Source organism: Ornithodoros turicata, chromosome 3 (genome assembly GCF_037126465.1).
Source record: "Ornithodoros turicata isolate Travis chromosome 3, ASM3712646v1, whole genome shotgun sequence".
Taxonomy (NCBI): domain Eukaryota; kingdom Metazoa; phylum Arthropoda; class Arachnida; order Ixodida; family Argasidae; genus Ornithodoros; species Ornithodoros turicata.
Window position 1 is genome coordinate 33385983 of NC_088203.1, and position 23759 is coordinate 33409741.

The 23759-nt window shown below is 47.9% G+C and overlaps 1 protein-coding gene across 1 annotated transcript in view; it reads right to left on the minus strand.

Moving 5' to 3' along the window:
* LOC135390178 (cubilin-like) overlaps positions 1–23523 on the minus strand; it is a 34233-nt gene extending 10710 nt beyond the window's left edge. Inside the window, exons 1-4 of the mRNA XM_064620151.1 lie at positions 23389–23523; positions 22672–23310; positions 22453–22589; positions 18132–18284 (exon numbers count right to left, since the gene is read on the minus strand). Of these exons, the coding sequence (XP_064476221.1) occupies positions 18132–18284; positions 22453–22589; positions 22672–23179 (798 nt within the window). The 5' untranslated portion in view covers positions 23180–23310; positions 23389–23523. The remainder of the gene's footprint in view (positions 1–18131; positions 18285–22452; positions 22590–22671; positions 23311–23388) is intronic.
* Between the last annotated feature and the right edge of the window lie 236 nt (positions 23524–23759).

The following is a 23759-nucleotide window of genomic DNA, read 5'->3' on the forward strand; positions in this document are numbered from 1 at the left end:
CCCGAACGATGTGCAGCTACCCAGGGCTGACGAGCCGCAAACACGGCGAAACACGTGTCCTCTGGTGCTGTCGCATCGTTCCATGATTATCTGTTTCTCTACGTGCAGCCATAGAAGCCATCTTAACCTGTAAGTTTGAATTTCAAACACGTCTAGCGTCATTTACTTATTTCTTTAATGGCTTTTTTCCCCTCTTTATAATTCACTGGCTTGCACTGTGGCATTGAGGAGTGCTCAGTCACCCTCCCAGGTGTATATCGCTCGCTGAGTGACCCCTGGTTTGCCAATCCCGAACGATGCGCAGCTACCCAGGGCTGACGAGCCGCAAACACGGTGAAACACGTCTCCTCTGGTGCTGTCGCATCGTTCCATGAGTATCTGTTTCTCTACGTGCAGCCATAGAAGCCATCTTAATCTGTAAGTTTGAATTTCAAACACGTCTAGCGTCATTTACTTATTTCTTTAATGGCTTTTTTCCCCTCTTTAGAATTCACTGGCTTGCACTGTGGCATTGAGGAGTGCTCAGTCACCCTCCCAGGTGTATATCGCTCGCTGAGTGACCCCTGGTTTGCCAATCCCGAACGATGCGCAGCTACCCAGGGCTGACGAGCCGCAAACACCGCGAAACACGTCTCCTCTGGTGCTGTCGCATCGTTCCATGATTATCTATTTCTCTACATGCAGCCATAGAAGCCATCTTAATCTGTAAGTTTGAATTTCAAACACGTCTAGCGTCATTTACTTATTTCTTTAATGGCTTTTCCCCCCTCTTTATAATTCACTGGCTTGCACTGTGGCATTGAGGAGTGCTCAGTCACCCTCCCAGGTGTATATCGCTCGCTGAGTGACCCCTGGTTTGCCAATCCCGAACGATGCGCAGCTACCCAGGGCTGACGAGCCGCAAACACGGCGAAACGCGTCTCCTCTGGTGCTGTCGCATCGTTCCATGAGTATCTGTTTCTCTACGTGCAACCATAGAAGCCATCTTAATCTGTAAGTTTGAATTTCAAACACGTCTAGCGTCATTTACTTATTTCTTTAATGGCTTTTTTCCCCCTCTTTATAATTCACTGGCTTGCACTGTGGCATTGAGGAGTGCTCAGTCACCCTCCCAGGTGTATATCGCTCGCTGAGTGACCCCTGGTTTGCCAATCCCGAACGATGTGCAGCTACCCAGGGCTGACGAGCCGCAAACACGGCGAAACACGTGTCCTCTGGTGCTGTCGCATCGTTCCATGAGTATCTGTTTCTCTACGTGCAGCCATAGAAGCCATCTTAACCTGTAAGTTTGTATTTCAAACACGTCTAGCGTCATTTACTTATTTCTTTAATGGCTTTTTTCCTGCATTATAATTCACTGGATTGCACGCTGGCATAGAGGAGTGCTCGGTCACCCTCCCAGGTGTATATCGCTCGCTGAGTGACCCCTGGTTTGCCAATCCCGAACGATGTGCAGCTACCCAGGGCTGACGAGCCGCAAACACGGCGAAACACGTGTCCTCTGGTGCTGTCGCATCGTTCCATGAGTATCTGTTTCTCTACGTGCAGCCATAGAAGCCATCTTAACCTGTAAGTTTCAATTTCAAACACGTCTAGCGTCATTTACTTATTTCTTTAATGGCTTTTTTCCCCTCTTTATAATTCACTGGCTTGCACTGTGGCATTGAGGAGTGCTCAGTCACCCTCCCAGGTGTATATCGCTCGCTGAGTGACCCCTGGTTTGCCAATCCCGAACGATGCGCAGCTACCCAGGGCTGACGAGCCGCAAACACGGCGAAACACGTCTCCTCTGGTGCTGTCGCATCGTTCCATGAGTATCTGTTTCTCTACGTGCAGCCATAGAAGCCATCTTAATCTGTAAGTTTGAATTTCAAACACGTCTGGCGTCATTTACTTATTTCTTTAATGGCTTTTTTCCCCTCTTTAGAATTCACTGGCTAGCACTGTGGCATTGAGGAGTGCTCAGTCACCCTCCCAGGTGTATATCGCTCGCTGAGTGACCCCTGGTTTGCCAATCCCGAACGATGCGCAGCTACCCAGGGCTGACGAGCCCCAAACACCGCGAAACACGTCTCCTCTGGTGCTGTCGCATCGTTCCATGAGTATCTGTTTCTCTACGTGGAGCCATAGAAGCCATCTTAATCTGTAAGTTTGAATTTCAAACACGTCTAGCGTCATTTACTTATTTCTTTAATGGCTTTTTTCCCCTCTTTATAATTCACTGGCTTGCACTGTGGCATTGAGGAGTGCTCAGTCACCCTCCCAGGTGTATATCGCTCGCTGAGTGACCCCTGGTTTGCCAATCCCGAACGATGCGCAGCTACCCAGGGCTGACGAGCCGCAAACACGGCGAAACACGTCTCCTCTGGTGCTGTCGCATCGTTCCATGATTATCTGTTTCTCTACGTGCAGCCATAGAAGCCATCTTAATCTGTAAGTTTGAATTTCAAACACGTCTAGCGTCAGTTACTTATTTCTTTAATGGCTTTTCCCCCCTCTTTATAATTCACTGGCTTGCACTGTGGCATTGAGGAGTGCTCAGTCACCCTCCCAGGTGTATATCGCTCGCTGAGTGACCCCTGGTTTGCCAATCTCGAACGATGCGCAGCTACCCAGGGCTGACGAGCCGCAAACACGGCGAAACACGTCTCCTCTGGTGCTGTCGCATCGTTCCATGAGTATCTGTTTCTCTACGTGCAACCATAGAAGCCATCTTAATCTGTAAGTTTGAATTTCAAACACGTCTAGCGTCATTTACTTATTTCTTTAATGGCTTTTTTCCCCCTCTTTATAATTCACTGGCTTGCACTGTGGCATTGAGGAGTGCTCAGTCACCCTCCCAGGTGTATATCGCTCGCTGAGTGACCCCTGGTTTGCCAATCCCGAACGATGTGCAGCTACCCAGGGCTGACGAGCCGCAAACACGGCGAAACACGTGTCCTCTGGTGCTGTCGCATCGTTCCATGAGTATCTGTTTCTCTACGTGCAGCCATAGAAGCCATCTTAACCTGTAAGTTTGTATTTCAAACACGTCTAGCGTCATTTACTTATTTCTTTAATGGCTTTTTTCCTGCATTATAATTCACTGGATTGCACGCTGGCATAGAGGAGTGCTCGGTCACCCTCCCAGGTGTATATCGCTCGCTGAGTGACCCCTGGTTTGCCAATCCCGAACGATGTGCAGCTACCCAGGGCTGACGAGCCGCAAACACGGCGAAACACGTGTCCTCTGGTGCTGTCGCATCGTTCCATGAGTATCTGTTTCTCTACGTGCAGCCATAGAAGCCATCTTAACCTGTAAGTTTCAATTTCAAACACGTCTAGCGTCATTTACTTATTTCTTTAATGGCTTTTTTCCCCTCTTTATAATTCACTGGCTTGCACTGTGGCATTGAGGAGTGCTCAGTCACCCTCCCAGGTGTATATCGCTCGCTGAGTGACCCCTGGTTTGCCAATCCCGAACGATGCGCAGCTACCCAGGGCTGACGAGCCGCAAACACGGCGAAACACGTCTCCTCTGGTGCTGTCGCATCGTTCCATGAGTATCTGTTTCTCTACGTGCAGCCATAGAAGCCATCTTAATCTGTAAGTTTGAATTTCAAACACGTCTGGCGTCATTTACTTATTTCTTTAATGGCTTTTTTCCCCTCTTTAGAATTCACTGGCTAGCACTGTGGCATTGAGGAGTGCTCAGTCACCCTCCCAGGTGTATATCGCTCGCTGAGTGACCCCTGGTTTGCCAATCCCGAACGATGCGCAGCTACCCAGGGCTGACGAGCCCCAAACACCGCGAAACACGTCTCCTCTGGTGCTGTCGCATCGTTCCATGAGTATCTGTTTCTCTACGTGGAGCCATAGAAGCCATCTTAATCTGTAAGTTTGAATTTCAAACACGTCTAGCGTCATTTACTTATTTCTTTAATGGCTTTTTTCCCCTCTTTATAATTCACTGGCTTGCACTGTGGCATTGAGGAGTGCTCAGTCACCCTCCCAGGTGTATATCGCTCGCTGAGTGACCCCTGGTTTGCCAATCCCGAACGATGCGCAGCTACCCAGGGCTGACGAGCCGCAAACACGGCGAAACACGTCTCCTCTGGTGCTGTCGCATCGTTCCATGATTATCTGTTTCTCTACGTGCAGCCATAGAAGCCATCTTAATCTGTAAGTTTGAATTTCAAACACGTCTAGCGTCAGTTACTTATTTCTTTAATGGCTTTTCCCCCCTCTTTATAATTCACTGGCTTGCACTGTGGCATTGAGGAGTGCTCAGTCACCCTCCCAGGTGTATATCGCTCGCTGAGTGACCCCTGGTTTGCCAATCTCGAACGATGCGCAGCTACCCAGGGCTGACGAGCCGCAAACACGGCGAAACACGTCTCCTCTGGTGCTGTCGCATCGTTCCATGAGTATCTGTTTCTCTACGTGCAACCATAGAAGCCATCTTAATCTGTAAGTTTGAATTTCAAACACGTCTAGAGTCATTTACTTATTTCTTTAATGGCTTTTTTTCCCTCTTTATAATTCACTGGCTTGCACTGTGGCATTGAGGAGTGCTCAGTCACCCTCCCAGGTGTATATCGCTCGCTGAGTGACCCCTGGTTTGCCAATCCCGAACGATGCGCAGCTACCCAGGGCTGACGAGCCGCAAACACGGCGAAACGCGTCTCCTCTGGTGCTGTCGCATCGTTCCATGAGTATCTGTTTCTCTACGTGCAACCATAGAAGCCATCTTAATCTGTAAGTTTGAATTTCAAACACGTCTAGCGTCATTTGCTTATTTCTTTAATGGCGTTTTTCCCCTCTTTATAATTCACTGGCTTGCACTGTGGCAGTGAGGAGTGCTCAGTCACCCTCCCAGGTGTATATCGCTCGCTGAGTGACCCCTGGTTTGCCAATCCCGAACGATGCGCAGCTACCCAGGGCTGACGAGCCGCAAACACGGCGAAACGCGTCTCCTCTGGTGCTGTCGCATCGTTCCATGAGTATCTGTTTCTCTACGTGCAGCCATAGAAGCCATCTTAACCTGTAAGTTTGTATTTCAAACACGTCTAGCGTCATTTACTTATTTCTTTAATGGCTTTTTTCCTGCATTATAATTCACTGGATTGCACGCTGGCATAGAGGAGTGCTCGGTCACCCTCCCAGGTGTATATCGCTCGCTGAGTGACCCCTGGTTTGCCAATCCCGAACGATGTGCAGCTACCCAGGGCTGACGAGCCGCAAACACGGCGAAACACGTGTCCTCTGGTGCTGTCGCATCGTTCCATGAGTATCTGTTTCTCTACGTGCAGCCATAGAAGCCATCTTAACCTGTAAGTTTGAATTTCAAACACGTCTAGCGTCATTTACTTATTTCTTTAATGGCTTTTTTCCCCTCTTTATAATTCACTGGCTTGCACTGTGGCATTGAGGAGTGCTCAGTCACCCTCCCAGGTGTATATCGCTCGCTGAGTGACCCCTGGGTTGCCAATCCCGAACGATGCGCAGCTACCCAGGGCTGACGAGCCGCAAACACGGTGAAACACGTCTCCTCTGGTGCTGTCGCATCGTTCCATGAGTATCTGTTTCTCTACGTGCAGCCATAGAAGCCATCTTAATCTGTAAGTTTGAATTTCAAACACGTCTAGCGTCATTTACTTATTTCTTTAATGGCTTTTTTCCCCTCTTTAGAATTCACTGGCTTGCACTGTGGCATTGAGGAGTGCTCAGTCACCCCCCCAGGTGTATATCGCTCGCTGAGTGACCCCTGGTTTGCCAATCCCGAACGATGCGCAGCTACCCAGGGCTGACGAGCCGCAAACACCGCGAAACACGTCTCCTCTGGTGCTGTCGCATCGTTCCATGAGTATCTATTTCTCTTCGTGGAGCCATAGAAGCCATCTTAATCTGTAAGTTTGAATTTCAAACACGTCTAGCGTCATTTACTTATTTCTTTAATGGCTTTTTTCCCCTCTTTATAATTCACTGGCTTGCACTGTGGCATTGAGGAGTGCTCAGTCACCCTCCCAGGTGTATATCGCTCGCTGAGTGACCCCTGGTTTGCCAATCCCGAACGATGCGCAGCTACCCAGGGCTGACGAGCCGCAAACACGGCGAAACACGTCTCCTCTGGTGCTGTCGCATCGTTCCATGATTATCTGTTTCTCTACATGCAGCCATAGAAGCCATCTTAATCTGTAAGTTTGAATTTCAAACACGTCTAGCGTCATTTACTTATTTCTTTAATGGCTTTTCCCCCCTCTTTATAATTCACTGGCTTGCACTGTGGCATTGAGGAGTGCTCAGTCACCCTCCCAGGTGTATATCGCTCGCTGAGTGACCCCTGGTTTGCCAATCCCGAACGATGCGCAGCTACCCAGGGCTGACGAGCCGCAAACACGGCGAAACGCGTCTCCTCTGGTGCTGTCGCATCGTTCCATGAGTATCTGTTTCTCTACGTGCAACCATAGAAGCCATCTTAATCTGTAAGTTTGAATTTCAAACACGTCTAGCGTCATTTACTTATTTCTTTAATGGCTTTTTTCCCCCTCTTTATAATTCACTGGCTTGCACTGTGGCATTGAGGAGTGCTCAGTCACCCTCCCAGGTGTATATCGCTCGCTGAGTGACCCCTGGTTTGCCAATCCCGAACGATGTGCAGCTACCCAGGGCTGACGAGCCGCAAACACGGCGAAACACGTGTCCTCTGGTGCTGTCGCATCGTTCCATGAGTATCTGTTTCTCTACGTGCAGCCATAGAAGCCATCTTAACCTGTAAGTTTGTATTTCAAACACGTCTAGCGTCATTTACTTATTTCTTTAATGGCTTTTTTCCTGCATTATAATTCACTGGATTGCACGCTGGCATAGAGGAGTGCTCGGTCACCCTCCCAGGTGTATATCGCTCGCTGAGTGACCCCTGGTTTGCCAATCCCGAACGATGTGCAGCTACCCAGGGCTGACGAGCCGCAAACACGGCGAAACACGTGTCCTCTGGTGCTGTCGCATCGTTCCATGAGTATCTGTTTCTCTACGTGCAGCCATAGAAGCCATCTTAACCTGTAAGTTTCAATTTCAAACACGTCTAGCGTCATTTACTTATTTCTTTAATGGCTTTTTTCCCCTCTTTATAATTCACTGGCTTGCACTGTGGCATTGAGGAGTGCTCAGTCACCCTCCCAGGTGTATATCGCTCGCTGAGTGACCCCTGGTTTGCCAATCCCGAACGATGCGCAGCTACCCAGGGCTGACGAGCCGCAAACACGGCGAAACACGTCTCCTCTGGTGCTGTCGCATCGTTCCATGAGTATCTGTTTCTCTACGTGCAGCCATAGAAGCCATCTTAATCTGTAAGTTTGAATTTCAAACACGTCTGCGTCATTTACTTATTTCTTTAATGGCTTTTTTCCCCTCTTTAGAATTCACTGGCTAGCACTGTGGCATTGAGGAGTGCTCAGTCACCCTCCCAGGTGTATATCGCTCGCTGAGTGACCCCTGGTTTGCCAATCCCGAACGATGCGCAGCTACCCAGGGCTGACGAGCCCCAAACACCGCGAAACACGTCTCCTCTGGTGCTGTCGCATCGTTCCATGAGTATCTGTTTCTCTACGTGGAGCCATAGAAGCCATCTTAATCTGTAAGTTTGAATTTCAAACACGTCTAGCGTCATTTACTTATTTCTTTAATGGCTTTTTTCCCCTCTTTATAATTCACTGGCTTGCACTGTGGCATTGAGGAGTGCTCAGTCACCCTCCCAGGTGTATATCGCTCGCTGAGTGACCCCTGGTTTGCCAATCCCGAACGATGCGCAGCTACCCAGGGCTGACGAGCCGCAAACACGGCGAAACACGTCTCCTCTGGTGCTGTCGCATCGTTCCATGATTATCTGTTTCTCTACGTGCAGCCATAGAAGCCATCTTAATCTGTAAGTTTGAATTTCAAACACGTCTAGCGTCAGTTACTTATTTCTTTAATGGCTTTTCCCCCCTCTTTATAATTCACTGGCTTGCACTGTGGCATTGAGGAGTGCTCAGTCACCCTCCCAGGTGTATATCGCTCGCTGAGTGACCCCTGGTTTGCCAATCTCGAACGATGCGCAGCTACCCAGGGCTGACGAGCCGCAAACACGGCGAAACACGTCTCCTCTGGTGCTGTCGCATCGTTCCATGAGTATCTGTTTCTCTACGTGCAACCATAGAAGCCATCTTAATCTGTAAGTTTGAATTTCAAACACGTCTAGCGTCATTTACTTATTTCTTTAATGGCTTTTTTCCCCCTCTTTATAATTCACTGGCTTGCACTGTGGCATTGAGGAGTGCTCAGTCACCCTCCCAGGTGTATATCGCTCGCTGAGTGACCCCTGGTTTGCCAATCCCGAACGATGTGCAGCTACCCAGGGCTGACGAGCCGCAAACACGGCGAAACACGTGTCCTCTGGTGCTGTCGCATCGTTCCATGAGTATCTGTTTCTCTACGTGCAGCCATAGAAGCCATCTTAACCTGTAAGTTTGTATTTCAAACACGTCTAGCGTCATTTACTTATTTCTTTAATGGCTTTTTTCCTGCATTATAATTCACTGGATTGCACGCTGGCATAGAGGAGTGCTCGGTCACCCTCCCAGGTGTATATCGCTCGCTGAGTGACCCCTGGTTTGCCAATCCCGAACGATGTGCAGCTACCCAGGGCTGACGAGCCGCAAACACGGCGAAACACGTGTCCTCTGGTGCTGTCGCATCGTTCCATGAGTATCTGTTTCTCTACGTGCAGCCATAGAAGCCATCTTAACCTGTAAGTTTCAATTTCAAACACGTCTAGCGTCATTTACTTATTTCTTTAATGGCTTTTTTCCCCTCTTTATAATTCACTGGCTTGCACTGTGGCATTGAGGAGTGCTCAGTCACCCTCCCAGGTGTATATCGCTCGCTGAGTGACCCCTGGTTTGCCAATCCCGAACGATGCGCAGCTACCCAGGGCTGACGAGCCGCAAACACGGCGAAACACGTCTCCTCTGGTGCTGTCGCATCGTTCCATGAGTATCTGTTTCTCTACGTGCAGCCATAGAAGCCATCTTAATCTGTAAGTTTGAATTTCAAACACGTCTGGCGTCATTTACTTATTTCTTTAATGGCTTTTTTCCCCTCTTTAGAATTCACTGGCTAGCACTGTGGCATTGAGGAGTGCTCAGTCACCCTCCCAGGTGTATATCGCTCGCTGAGTGACCCCTGGTTTGCCAATCCCGAACGATGCGCAGCTACCCAGGGCTGACGAGCCCCAAACACCGCGAAACACGTCTCCTCTGGTGCTGTCGCATCGTTCCATGAGTATCTGTTTCTCTACGTGGAGCCATAGAAGCCATCTTAATCTGTAAGTTTGAATTTCAAACACGTCTAGCGTCATTTACTTATTTCTTTAATGGCTTTTTTCCCCTCTTTATAATTCACTGGCTTGCACTGTGGCATTGAGGAGTGCTCAGTCACCCTCCCAGGTGTATATCGCTCGCTGAGTGACCCCTGGTTTGCCAATCCCGAACGATGCGCAGCTACCCAGGGCTGACGAGCCGCAAACACGGCGAAACACGTCTCCTCTGGTGCTGTCGCATCGTTCCATGATTATCTGTTTCTCTACGTGCAGCCATAGAAGCCATCTTAATCTGTAAGTTTGAATTTCAAACACGTCTAGCGTCAGTTACTTATTTCTTTAATGGCTTTTCCCCCATCTTTATAATTCACTGGCTTGCACTGTGGCATTGAGGAGTGCTCAGTCACCCTCCCAGGTGTATATCGCTCGCTGAGTGACCCCTGGTTTGCCAATCTCGAACGATGCGCAGCTACCCAGGGCTGACGAGCCGCAAACACGGCTAAACACATCTCCTCTGGTGCTGTCGCATCGTTCCATGAGTATCTGTTTCTCTACGTGCAACCATAGAAGCCATCTTAATCTGTAAGTTTGAATTTCAAACACGTCTAGAGTCATTTACTTATTTCTTTAATGGCTTTTTTTCCCTCTTTATAATTCACTGGCTTGCACTGTGGCATTGAGGAGTGCTCAGTCACCCTCCCAGGTGTATATCGCTCGCTGAGTGACCCCTGGTTTGCCAATCCCGAACGATGCGCAGCTACCCAGGGCTGACGAGCCGCAAACACGGCGAAACGCGTCTCCTCTGGTGCTGTCGCATCGTTCCATGAGTATCTGTTTCTCTACGTGCAACCATAGAAGCCATCTTAATCTGTAAGTTTGAATTTCAAACACGTCTAGCGTCATTTGCTTATTTCTTTAATGGCGTTTTTCCCCTCTTTATAATTCACTGGCTTGCACTGTGGCAGTGAGGAGTGCTCAGTCACCCTCCCAGGTGTATATCGCTCGCTGAGTGACCCCTGGTTTGCCAATCCCGAACGATATGCAGCTACCCAGGGCTGACGAGCCGCAAACACGGCGAAACACGTGTCCTCTGGTGCTGTCGCATCGTTCCATGAGTATCTGTTTCTCTACGTGCAGCCATAGAAGCCATCTTAATCTGTAAGTTTGAATTTCAAACACGTCTAGCGTCATTTACTTATTTCTTTAATGGCTTTTTCCCCTCTTTATAATTCACTGGCTTGCACTGTGGCATTGAGGAGTGCTCAGTCACCCTCCCAGGTGTATATCGCTCGCTGAGTGACCCCTGGTTTGCCAATCCCGAACGATGCGCAGCTACCCAGGGCTGACGAGCCGCAAACACGGCGAAACACGTCTCCTCTGGTGCTGTCGCATCGTTCCATGAGTATCTGTTTCTCTACGTGCAGCCATAGAAGCCATCTTAATCTGTAAGTTTGAATTTCAAACACGTCTAGCGTCATTTACTTATTTCTTTAATGGCTTTTTTCCCCTCTTTATAATTCACTGGCTTGCACTGTGGCATTGAGGAGTGCTCAGTCACCCTCCCAGGTGTATATCGCTCGCTGAGTGACCCCTGGTTTGCCAATCCCGAACGATGTGCAGCTACCCAGGGCTGACGAGCCGCAAACACGGCGAAACACGTGTCCTCTGGTGCTGTCGCATCGTTCCATGAGTATCTTTTTCTCTACGTGCAGCCATAGAAGCCATCTTAACCTGTAAGTTTGAATTTCAAACACGTCTAGCGTCATTTACTTATTTCTTTAATGGCTTTTTTCCCCTCTTTATAATTCACTGGCTTGCACTGTGGCATTGAGGAGTGCTCAGTCACCCTCCCAGGTGTATATCGCTCGCTGAGTGACCCCTGGTTTGCCAATCCCGAACGATGCGCAGCTACCCAGGGCTGACGAGCCGCAAACACGGTGAAACACGTCTCCTCTGGTGCTGTCGCATCGTTCCATGAGTATCTGTTTCTCTACGTGCAGCCATAGAAGCCATCTTAATCTGTAAGTTTGAATTTCAAACACGTCTGGCGTCATTTACTTATTTCTTTAATGGCTTTTTTCCCCTCTTTAGAATTCACTGGCTTGCACTGTGGCATTGAGGAGTGCTCAGTCACCCTCCCAGGTGTATATCGCTCGCTGAGTGACCCCTGGTTTGCCAATCCCGAACGATGCGCAGCTACCCAGGGCTGACGAGCCGCAAACACGGTGAAACACGTCTCCTCTGGTGCTGTCGCATCGTTCCATGAGTATCTGTTTCTCTACGTGCAGCCATAGAAGCCATCTTAATCTGTAAGTTTGAATTTCAAACACGTCTGGCGTCATTTACTTATTTCTTTAATGGCTTTTTTCCCCTCCTTTAGAATTCACTGGCATGCACTGTGGCATTGAGGAGTGCTCAGTCACCCTCCCAGGTGTATATCGCTCGCTGAGTGACCCCTGGTTTGCCAATCCCGAACGATGCGCAGCTACCCAGGGCTGACGAGCCGCAAACACCGCGAAACACGTCTCCTCTGGTGCTGTCGCATCGTTCCATGAGTATCTGTTTCTCTACGTGGAGCCATAGAAGCCATCTTAATCTGTAAGTTTGAATTTCAAACACGTCTAGCGTCATTTACTTATTTCTTTAATGGCTTTTTTCCCCTCTTTATAATTCACTGGCTTGCACTGTGGCATTGAGGAGTGCTCAGTCACCCTCCCAGGTGTATATCGCTCGCTGAGTGACCCCTGGTTTGCCAATCCCCAACGATGCGCAGCTACCCAGGGCTGACGAGCCGCAAACACGGCGAAACACGTCTCCTCTGGTGCTGTCGCATCGTTCCATGATTATCTGTTTCTCTACGTGCAGCCATAGAAGCCATCTTAATCTGTAAGTTTGAATTTCAAACACGTCTAGCGTCATTTACTTATTTCTTTAATGGCTTTTCCCCCCTCTTTATAATTCACTGGCTTGCACTGTGGCATTGAGGAGTGCTCAGTCACCCTCCCAGGTGTATATCGCTCGCTGAGTGACCCCTGGTTTGCCAATCCCGAACGATGCGCAGCTACCCAGGGCTGACGAGCCGCAAACACGGCGAAACACGTCTCCTCTGGTGCTGTCGCATCGTTCCATGAGTATCTGTTTCTCTACGTGCAACCATAGAAGCCATCTTAATCTGTATGTTTGAATTTCAAACACGTCTAGCGTCATTTGCTTATTTCTTTAATGGCGTTTTTCCCCTCTTTATAATTCACTGGCTTGCACTGTGGCAGTGAGGAGTGCTCAGTCACCCTCCCAGGTGTATATCGCTCGCTGAGTGACCCCTGGTTTGCCAATCCCGAACGATATGCAGCTACCCAGGGCTGACGAGCCGCAAACACGGCGAAACACGTGTCCTCTGGTGCTGTCGCATCGTTCCATGAGTATCTGTTTCTCTACGTGCAGACATAGAAGCCATCTTAATCTGTAAGTTTGAATTTCAAACACGTCTAGCGTCATTTACTTATTTCTTTAATGGCTTTTTCCCCTCTTTATAATTCACTGGCTTGCACTGTGGCATTGAGGAGTGCTCAGTCACCCTCCCAGGTGTATATCGCTCGCTGAGTGACCCCTGGTTTGCCAATCCCGAACGATGCGCAGCTACCCAGGGCTGACGAGCCGCAAACACGGCGAAACACGTCTCCTCTGGTGCTGTCGTATCGTTCCATGATTATCTGTTTCTCTACGTGCAGCCATAGAAGCCATCTTAATCTGTAAGTTTGAATTTCAAACACGTCTAGCGTCATTTACTTATTTCTTTAATGGCTTTTCCTCCCTCTTTATAATTCACTGGCTTGCACTGTGGCATTGAGGAGTGCTCAGTCACCCTCCCAGGTGTATATCGCTCGCTGAGTGACCCCTGGTTTGCCAATCCCGAACGATGCGCAGCTACCCAGGGCTGACGAGCCGCAAACACGGCGAAACACGTCTCCTCTGGTGCTGTCGCATCGTTCCATGAGTATCTGTTTCTCTACGTGCAACCATAGAAGCCATCTTAATCTGTAAGTTTGAATTTCAAACACGTCTAGCGTCATTTGCTTATTTCTTTAATGGCGTTTTTCCCCTCTTTATAATTCACTGGCTTGCACTGTGGCAGTGAGGAGTGCTCAGTCACCCTCCCAGGTGTATATCGCTCGCTGAGTGACCCCTGGTTTGCCAATCCCGAACGATGTGCAGCTACCCAGGGCTGACGAGCCGCAAACACGGCGAAACACGTGTCCTCTGGTGCTGTCGCATCGTTCCATGAGTATCTGTTTCTCTACGTGCAGCCATAGAAGCCATCTTAATCTGTAAGTTTGAATTTCAAACACGTCTAGCGTCATTTACTTATTTCTTTAATGGCTTTTTCCGCTCTTTATAATTCGCTGGCTTGCACTGTGGCATTGAGGAGTGCTCAGTCACCCTCCCAGGTGTATATCGCTCGCTGAGTGACCCCTGGTTTGCCAATCCCGAACGATGCGCAGCTACCCAGGGCTGACGAGCCGCAAACACGGCGAAACACGTCTCCTCTGGTGCTGTCGCATCGTTCCATGAGTATCTGTTTCTCTACGTGGAGCCATAGAAGTCATCTTAATCTGTAAGTTTGAATTTCGAACACGTCTAGCGTCATTTACTTATTTCTTTAATGGCTTTTTCCCCCTCTTTATAATTCACTGGCTTGCACTGTGGCATTGTGGAGTGCTCAGTCACCCTCCCAGGTGTATATCGCTCGCTGAGTGACCCCTGGTTTGCCAATCCCGAACGATGCGCAGCTACCCAGGGCTGACGAGCCGCAAACACGGCGAAACACGTCTCCTCTGGTGCTGTCGCATCGTTCCATGAGTATCTGTTTCTCTACGTGCAGCCATAGAAGCCATCTTAATCTGTAAGTTTGAATTTCAAACACGTCTAGAGTCATTTACTTATTTCTTTAATGGCTTTTTTTCCCTCTTTATAATTCACTGGCTTGCACTGTGGCATTGAGGAGTGCTCAGTCACCCTCCCAGGTGTATATCGCTCGCTGAGTGACCCCTGGTTTGCCAATCCCGAACGATGCGCAGCTACCCAGGGCTGACGAGCCGCAAACACCGCGAAACACGTCTCCTCTGGTGCTGTCGCATCGTTCCATGAGTATCTGTTTCTCTACGTGGAGCCATAGAAGCCATCTTAATCTGTAAGTTTGAATTTCAAACACGTCTAGCGTCATTTACTTATTTCTTTAATGGCTTTTTTCCCCTCTTTATAATTCACTGGCTTGCACTGTGGCATTGAGGAGTGCTCAGTCACCCTCCCAGGTGTATATCGCTCGCTGAGTGACCCCTGGTTTGCCAATCCCGAACGATGCGCAGCTACCCAGGGCTGACGAGCCGCAAACACGGCGAAACACGTCTCCTCTGGTGCTGTCGCATCGTTCCATGATTATCTGTTTCTCTACGTGCAGCCATAGAAGCCATCTTAATCTGTAAGTTTGAATTTCAAACACGTCTAGCGTCATTTACTTATTTCTTTAATGGCTTTTCCCCCCTCTTTATAATTCACTGGCTTGCACTGTGGCATTGAGGAGTGCTCAGTCACCCTCCCAGGTGTATATCGCTCGCTGAGTGACCCCTGGTTTGCCAATCCCGAACGATGCGCAGCTACCCAGGGCTGACGAGCCGCAAACACCGCGAAACACGTCTCCTCTGGTGCTGTCGCATCGTTCCATGAGTATCTGTTTCTCTACGTGGAGCCATAGAAGCCATCTTAATCTGTAAGTTTGAATTTCAAACACGTCTAGCGTCATTTACTTATTTGTTTAATGGCTTTTTCCCCCTCTTTATAATTCACTGGCTTGCACTTTGGCATTGAGGAGTGCTCAGTCACCCTCCCAGGTGTATATCGCTCGCTGAGTGACCCCTGGTTTGCCAATCCCGAACGATGCGCAGCTACCCAGGGCTGACGAGCCGCAAACACGGCGAAACACGTCTCCTCTGGTGCTGTCGCATCGTTCCATGATTATCTGTTTCTCTACGTGCAGCCATAGAAGCCATCTTAATCTGTAAGTTTGAATTTCAAACACGTCTAGCGTCATTTACTTATTTCTTTAATGGCTTTTCCCCCCTCTTTATAATTCACTGGCTTGCACTGTGGCATTGAGGAGTGCTCAGTCACCCTCCCAGGTGTATATCGCTCGCTGAGTGACCCCTGGTTTGCCAATCCCGAACGATGCGCAGCTACCCAGGGCTGACGAGCCGCAAACACGGCGAAACACGTCTCCTCTGGTGCTGTCGCATCGTTCCATGAGTATCTGTTTCTCTACGTGCAACCATAGAAGCCATCTTAATCTGTAAGTTTGAATTCCAAACACGTCTAGAGTCATTTACTTATTTCTTTAATGGCTTTTTTTCCCTCTTTATAATTCACTGGCTTGCGCTGTGGCATTGAGGAGTGCTCAGTCACCCTCCCAGGTGTATATCGCTCGCTGAGTGACCCCTGGTTTGCCAATCCCGAACGATGCGCAGCTACCCAGGGCTGACGAGCCGCAAACACCGCGAAACACGTCTCCTCTGGTGCTGTCGCATCGTTCCATGAGTATCTGTTTCTCTACGTGGAGCCATAGAAGCCATCTTAATCTGTAAGTTTGAATTTCAAACACGTCTAGCGTCATTTACTTATTTCTTTAATGGCTTTTTTCCCCTCTTTATAATTCACTGGCTTGCACTGTGGCATTGAGGAGTGCTCAGTCACCCTCCCAGGTGTATATCGCTCGCTGAGTGACCCCTGGTTTGCCAATCCCGAACGATGCGCAGCTACCCAGGGCTGACGAGCCGCAAACACGGCGAAACACGTCTCCTCTGGTGCTGTCGCATCGTTCCATGATTATCTGTTTCTCTACGTGCAGCCATAGAAGCCATCTTAATCTGTAAGTTTGAATTTCAAACACGTCTAGCGTCATTTACTTATTTCTTTAATGGCTTTTCCCCCCTCTTTATAATTCACTGGCTTGCACTGTGGCATTGAGGAGTGCTCACTCACCCTCCCAGGTGTATATCGCTCGCTGAGTGACCCCTGGTTTGCCAATCCCGAACGATGCGCAGCTACCCAGGGCTGACGAGCCGCAAACACGGCGAAACACGTCTCCTCTGGTGCTGTCGCATCGTTCCATGAGTATCTGTTTCTCTACGTGCAACCATAGAAGCCATCTTAATCTGTAAGTTTGAATTCCAAACACGTCTAGAGTCATTTACTTATTTCTTTAATGGTTTTTTTTCCCTCTTTATAATTCACTGGCTTGCACTGTGGCATTGAGGAGTGCTCAGTCACCCTCCCAGGTGTATATCGCTCGCTGAGTGACCCCTGGTTTGCCAATCCCGAACGATATGCAGCTACCCAGGGCTGGCGAGCCGCAAACACGGCGAAACACGTGTCCTCTGGTGCTGTCGCATCGTTCCATGAGTATATATATATATATATATATATATATATATATATATATATACAAAGGAAAAATAGCCGAAGCTCTGTAGCTGCACGTTGAGCACATGTTTACAATTTGATCGTGCCCTCCCAGCCAAGGACAGCTGTTTCGGTCTACTTGGACCTCGTCAGCCTGGCGCAGCCCTGCGCCAGGCTGACGAGGACGACCGAAACAGCTGTCCTTGGCTGGGAAGGCACGATCAAATTGTAAACATATATATATATATATATATAGATTAGAAGCTTAGGAGGGCGGTTGACCACGAGAATGAAATAAGCAGGAAAAATCAGAAGACGACAAAGAGCTTACAGGAAAACACAAAGGGGAGTTTATTAACACATATAGGGATAGGGGTCGACGTTTCGGCAGTCAGCGCTGCCTTCGACGGGACTGGGGTTTGGTGGCCTGGGGTTTGGTGGTGGTATATATATATATATATATATATATACATACACTTACACAAAACACATAATTGAGGAATTGCTTGGTGCATCAACTCACCATCAAGATAACGTTTCTGTTTCTTACTTGTTTTGGTTTGAGGGAAAGTTAAGACTCAATGTACACGCCATTCATATTTCACGACAATGTTAAGCATTTTACAATACGGCAAAACACCGTTAAACCATTGCACCCTTATTACACCCTTCGTACACCCTTAACACACCAATGTAGATGTGCAGAGCTAATTCACACTCATCTATGAGAGGATCAGCCTCGAAGGTGTGTAATAATATGAGTGTAATATGGGTGTATATTCCAAAATACACCCCTTTACACTAACATAGGTGTAAAAAAGTGTAGTGTGCGGCGAGGTGACGGCAGTGACGTCAAGCCGCCGGAGCCTCTGCAGCTGCGGAAGCAGCTTTAAAATTTATCAATTTGATATTCAAGCACTTCTAGCCCGGTAGATTGTGGTACCAACGTAAAAAAATAAAAAATAAAGAGAGTGGCCTTTCAGTTATATCGCTGAAATATATCGCTGAGTATTGCCTGTGGCGATGAACCTCCCCACTCTCCAAAGCCAAAATAAAGTTGTTGTTGTCTTATGAAAATTTCCAAATATGTTAGTTGTCACAAAACGACGTGACCATATATACCACAGACGTGTGAAAATTACTTTTATTTTCTCATGCATTGTCGTTATGCATTACTGTTTCGAGATAAAAAAAAAAGAAAGACGGTTAGAAGCATCTAACAATTTACTAATTAATTATAGCTAAAGGACTGGCGTGCACGAAACTCGCTTCTTCAGGTTAGCGGCAATGTTATGCAAGGAATATACCGCGGATGCAATTGCACGTGTCCGATACAATTGCTTACCATATAGATGATGCTGTCAGAACTGGTGAGTTTCCTGGAAATCTTGTAGCAAGATAAGCCTATCCTGGTGTCGTCAGAACTCCCTCCATCGTAGACAGATATGTCACTGATGTCACATCTTGCAGAATTATTGTGGACGATGTCCAGAAACGTCTGGAAGATGTTTTTGTTAATGTGAAAGCACAAGTAGCAGACGTTACTGGCAAATGGCATAAAAGCACCATAGGCAGTGTACAGTACTACTTTCTATTTGCTTTTGTAATATTTCCGTAATACCTGAGAATGTTTGTATTATGCATTGCAGGCTCATTGGAAGAATATATTTCTACCTTAATGATGCTGCACAAAATTGCAGTAATGGGTCGTGTCTTCTTTATCCAGACACCTCGGCGTAGTCTAAGCATATCGTCTGGAAAACGGATTCCCGGATACGCGAGAGAGGGAACGATTTCAGTAGTCATGGGCGCTTTAAGTAACAGCTCCAGAGCGCTGGAAGCGTGCTCCTTTTTACTGAACGACATCCACTCCTTTTCCGGAGCGTGGCACTCTTAACGAGCTCTCACGCTCCAGCACGAAGTCGGAGGGTGTAAGGACTGCTAGCTACTGCTCCTGCTCTGTGGCATATGGAAGAAGGGGAGGCCTGAAAACCAATGATACGCCTTCGAAACTTAGCCCTGCGCATACCGTGTTCGTGGGTCTGAAAGACCGTTTGGTATGTGCCCCTGAGTACGACGGACAGAATGCACCGAGTATAACACCGAGCGCATTGGGTAGATCCACCACTTAACGCGCCCTGCATTTATTACACAAAGAAAAAAAATATATAAATAAAGAGAGTGTTTCAAGTTCTCTGAAACGTGTGACAGAAGACGGCCTGACACTCTGCGAGATCACTGGAAAGCCACTTCCCTTCTTCCCGCGGAATGTCGTAGATCACGCATGTTCCGACGTCAACACCAAACGCGTCTCATACCGACTCCCCTGTAGAACTCCAACATTCCTTCGGCTTCACCGTAGCCAGACATGTACAAGATACTCAAAAATGTATTTAAGATAAGATAATAAATAAAGACGTTAGAATGTAATAAAGATACATGAAAAAGACTAAAGAGTAAAGAGTATAAAGACATGAAAAGTATTTGAAATACAATTAAGATACTATTCATCGTTGAACGCAGAAAGTCATCAGTCACTGGTCAGTGCGGCAAGTCGCCGCTATGTGACATGAACCACCTAAACCCCGCGTACTACGCAAGCCGTCCCTGTGTGATAGGAGTCGTCTAAACACAAGTCCCAAAAAGATAATAATAATAATAATTTATTTCACCAATGACATTTGGTGAGGGGATACAGACAAAAAGCTGAAAAAACTGCAGATCACAAGGAGATACCACATCACTCCACTAAGTATATGTGACCCCGAACAAAGCAAGCTTCTACCAGGTCCCCGCTCGGCGAGGTCAGAATTCGACGTTACAGCGTCAGGGCACACATAATAGAACCCTCACTCGCCAAGGATTAGTACACACGGGGCAAGATCTCTAAATGGAGACTTCCAAGAAGGGCCATTGTCCGTGTCAAGTCAGAGGGACTCAGGAAATTTCCACTGAACAAGCAAGATAATGGAAAGGCGGGACACAGAAAGTTTGAGAGGGAGATCTAAAATATGTAATTCGAGTACTGAGTAGAAAATTCCATCAAATGTATTTTAAATAGAGTACAAATACACAAAATAAAAAGTATTGCGTAGAATACCAAAATACCGCAAATTGTATTTAAAATAGAGTATTTTAAATACAATACTCCAAATACGTATAAGTCTGACCGTAGCCATTCCTAGCTCCTGCCTACACGAGTGTGCAGTGGGGAACCAAGATGCGAAAAGGGGTCAAAGAGCAGACAAGAAGCTCCCGGAGTGGTGTATGTTGCTCCAGGACAATGCTAACGTCACCAAATACGAAGGACGGGGGATATTGCCTTCTTTGTATGGTATGCGAATAAGAATGACACTACCTCTGGAACACTGTGCACAGTAAATCATTTTACACCTTTATTCGCTCAAAACAGGTGTATTGTTATAAAACACCATTTTCTATCCCGCTGATTGAAGGAGAAGGTGTAAAAAGAGCATCATTAAAGGTGTAACATCGACATACACCACATTTTATCTCATGTCGACCATTAAGAGTGTAAAAGGAGGTGTCGAAAAAGGTGTTTACGCTCTATACACCCTTGTTACACCCAATTTGATCTGAGAATATGGTGTTGAAAATTGTGTTTTAAGTCGTGAAAGAAAAACTATATGGATTTGACAGCTCCTCTCATTAGCTAATCACATTATAGACCATAACGTGAGTTAAAAACACAATATTTGGCAGGGAGGGATGTCAAGAAGTTCGCTGATATCTTTGACTCGTTGCAGGCGTACATGTTCATTGCAAAGACACATTCCCGTCACCGTTAGACGAGTTCTGCCACACTATGGTTAGTGGACGTACCCCAACAAAATGTATTTCAGTATATGATCGATCTGATACGCCAATATAGGCTACCGAGGGTGCCCGGGCCCCTTGCTGGCAAGATCGCAGCATTGTAACGCCGCTCATTTCACGAGTACGGACAGCGTTACGATGCTGCGATCTTCACCTCAGGTCCCCTAAGGTCGCCATTTTCCCATGTATTTGTTCCTATCCCGATGCGTGCAATGCCGGAGGCCGCCCTTAGATACCCCATTGTTACCAGACGTTGGCTTGCGTGGATTGTAGCGCGCTAAAGATCCAGCTCAAGCACAATCCAAGCCAGGCCAAGTCACCGAAGGAGAAATGGACGACTGCAGCGCCTGCGGCGCCTGGTACGACAGGTACGCTATGTGATGCACGCAGCCGTGCACTAGATCCTTCCGATCGCTCAACACGTTTAAAAACGGGACCAAAAAGTGAAACACGACAGAGAAAGTTGTTATACGCGTCTTATTTGGACATATAAAGACTAGATTCATTCGCAGAAACAACAAAAACATTTTGCCGCTAAACTTAGCGCGCTGAAGTGATCCGGAACGGCAACAGTGGGGTATCTAGTGGCGGCCTTCTTCGCTGCACGCTTTTCCGAGGTGAGTTTGGGGGACCTGCTTCACCTCTTCCCTTACGTTTGTCCCACAGTGTTGCTTCCTTTTTTTCTTTTACGCTCGCTCGCTCGCTCGCTCGCTCAGTGTTGCTAGGGCCATGATGGGTGCCTGTGGCTGGGACTGTGTCGTGCCCAGGGTGGTTGTTGCCGTACAAGCAAAAACGTCGGACTGCATGGCTCCCGCGGCATGCGTGGAAGCTTCGACCTAAGGGGTGTTTTCAATAGAATACTCCCCTTTTAAGGGTGTTCTTGTTTTTAAACACCCACATTAAGAGTGTTTTATGAGGAATACGCCTAATTAAAGGGTGTTTCAGAAAACAGCCTCATTTCATGGTGTAAAAAAAGGAGTGCGCCAGGGGACAAGCATATACTTAAAAAAAGGTGTAAAATGATTTACTGTGTACTCCATGTCCAGCACCACAAGTCCGGGTATAGATGAGCAATTTCGGTTTCCGACGGCTTCCGCAAGTCAAATGGACGAGGGTCCGTGTCGGTAACCATACAACAGTGCACAATGAGCCCAGTTATACTTCATGTTGCGCCGGCACTTGCCCCCCCCCCCTTCACACACACACACACACACACGACCCCCACGACAAGCCCAATATTAGTTCTCCCGTGGGCCGGCAGTTGGTTCTTATTGTGAGCAGCTGACAGAAATGGGAAATTTGTATGATGAGAGATTAGAGAACGGAATGGGATATCAAGTGCCGAGGACACAAAGTGCAACTTGCACAAGGTGTATGCAAAGCTTTATTTAGCAGAACCCCATAGCTAAATAAGAGGCATGATCCACATGGACATGCCCTTTCGGTTTTGGAATGAGGTAAGCAGACATGCGTCACAAAATGGCGTACATGCAGGCTAGGTGGTGGACGAACTCCATAATGTAAAAGCCGGGGTCTGGGCACACAGAGGGACGACACGAACCCGAGACTTGTGCGTTCGGTCGTCCTTCTGTGTGCCCAGACTCAGGCCTGTACGTTATGCAGGCATGCTTGTGTACCTTTACCACTGAGGTGCGCGATCGACGTAAAGGCGTCTAAAAATTTGTATATTTTTGCAACGCTGCACGCTACCACGATGGCAACACGAGGGCTGCTCACAATAAAATTCAATCAAAAATATAGGGTCGGTAATTTTCGGCATCATAATGCTACAGTGTTCCCCCCGAATTCTAAAATAGCCATCTTATTACCAGTTGAACTTGGCAGTTGGCAGGGGCTCTGATGCACCAGGACTGGTTGCTGTTATTCGTGCCGGCTGCCGGGTAGTTTTGTGACATAAACTGCCCTGTGATACCCGTCAGACTCACATTACAATATGAACTGAATGCTGCAAAGAAATACATACATATCATAAACACCATACGTTGATAGCAGTTTCAATTACACCCCAATAAAAAACGAAAACCTACACTTTGTGGTCGTCCCTGTAGAATCTATGTTGAGATCTGAAGAAGCCGTCGCCGCCTCCGCTGCTGTTGGAGATGCAGCCTGAGATGAAGCCGAAGTGTCGGTATTTCTTATAGTCATGTCGACCGTGAATATAGCAGTCCTCCTCGCTGGGGACGTTGTCGTACTGCCAGTGGAAAGAAGCTTTGTAGCCCAGCGTGTCAATGTTCTATCGTGAATCTTAACCGTTCTCTTGGTCTTCGTCGTTCTCGTGCCCTTAATAGTAGTCTTGGTCACGCTGATCCAGCGTTTTGGAGTCATCCTGGTAGTCATAGTTATTTTCTTGTTCTTCGTCATTGTTCTGCGTTTACCTGTAGTCTTGGCTGTATTTGTCCAGCGGTTCGGAGTCATTCTTGTAGTCACAGACCTTATTTTGGCCTTAGTAGCTCTTGTGGTCTCAGCAGAAGTCTCTGCAGTAGGTCGTATATCCGGATTTGAATCTAGCTTTAACTCCGGGTCGATCAGTAACATGGTGACAGTCCAGGTAGTGGGAATCCCAGATCCGGTGACAAGTGACGTTCCATTGCTCGTTGTGTTTACGTGTTCACTCGGCAGATCGTCCAGTTCGTACACCGCAGATTGCTCCTCCGTGGAGCGGTTCACTGCGATTGAAGAGAAAGAAACCCGCTGTGGAAAAGCGGATTCGCCTGTTCCGGTCTTCACTCACGAGTCGCACTGACCTAGGTAGACTGCGCCGACTATCAAGGTGACAACAACAGGAGCAAAGAGTGCCAGGGCGTATTTGGTCTTGGACCTAGAATGAAGTTGTGTAGATCATAGGTTAGATGATGGCTCTCCAAGCATTGGTTCGCAGATATATCCGTTTCCAGGGGTAGTGTATTCTATGATTCACCAAATTCTTGCTTTATTTTTTCGCTTACTCGAGCCCTGTAATATACTATGGGAATTATAAATCGTTGGAATCCACACGATTTGAAATTCGCTGGAAAGTTGTGCGACGTCACGGTAAGGAAATGTGCGGTCCTTGACGCGTGGTTTCCTTGCCTCCTACTTCCCAGGTCGTTCTGTCCCGAGAGAGGAAAAACGTGGC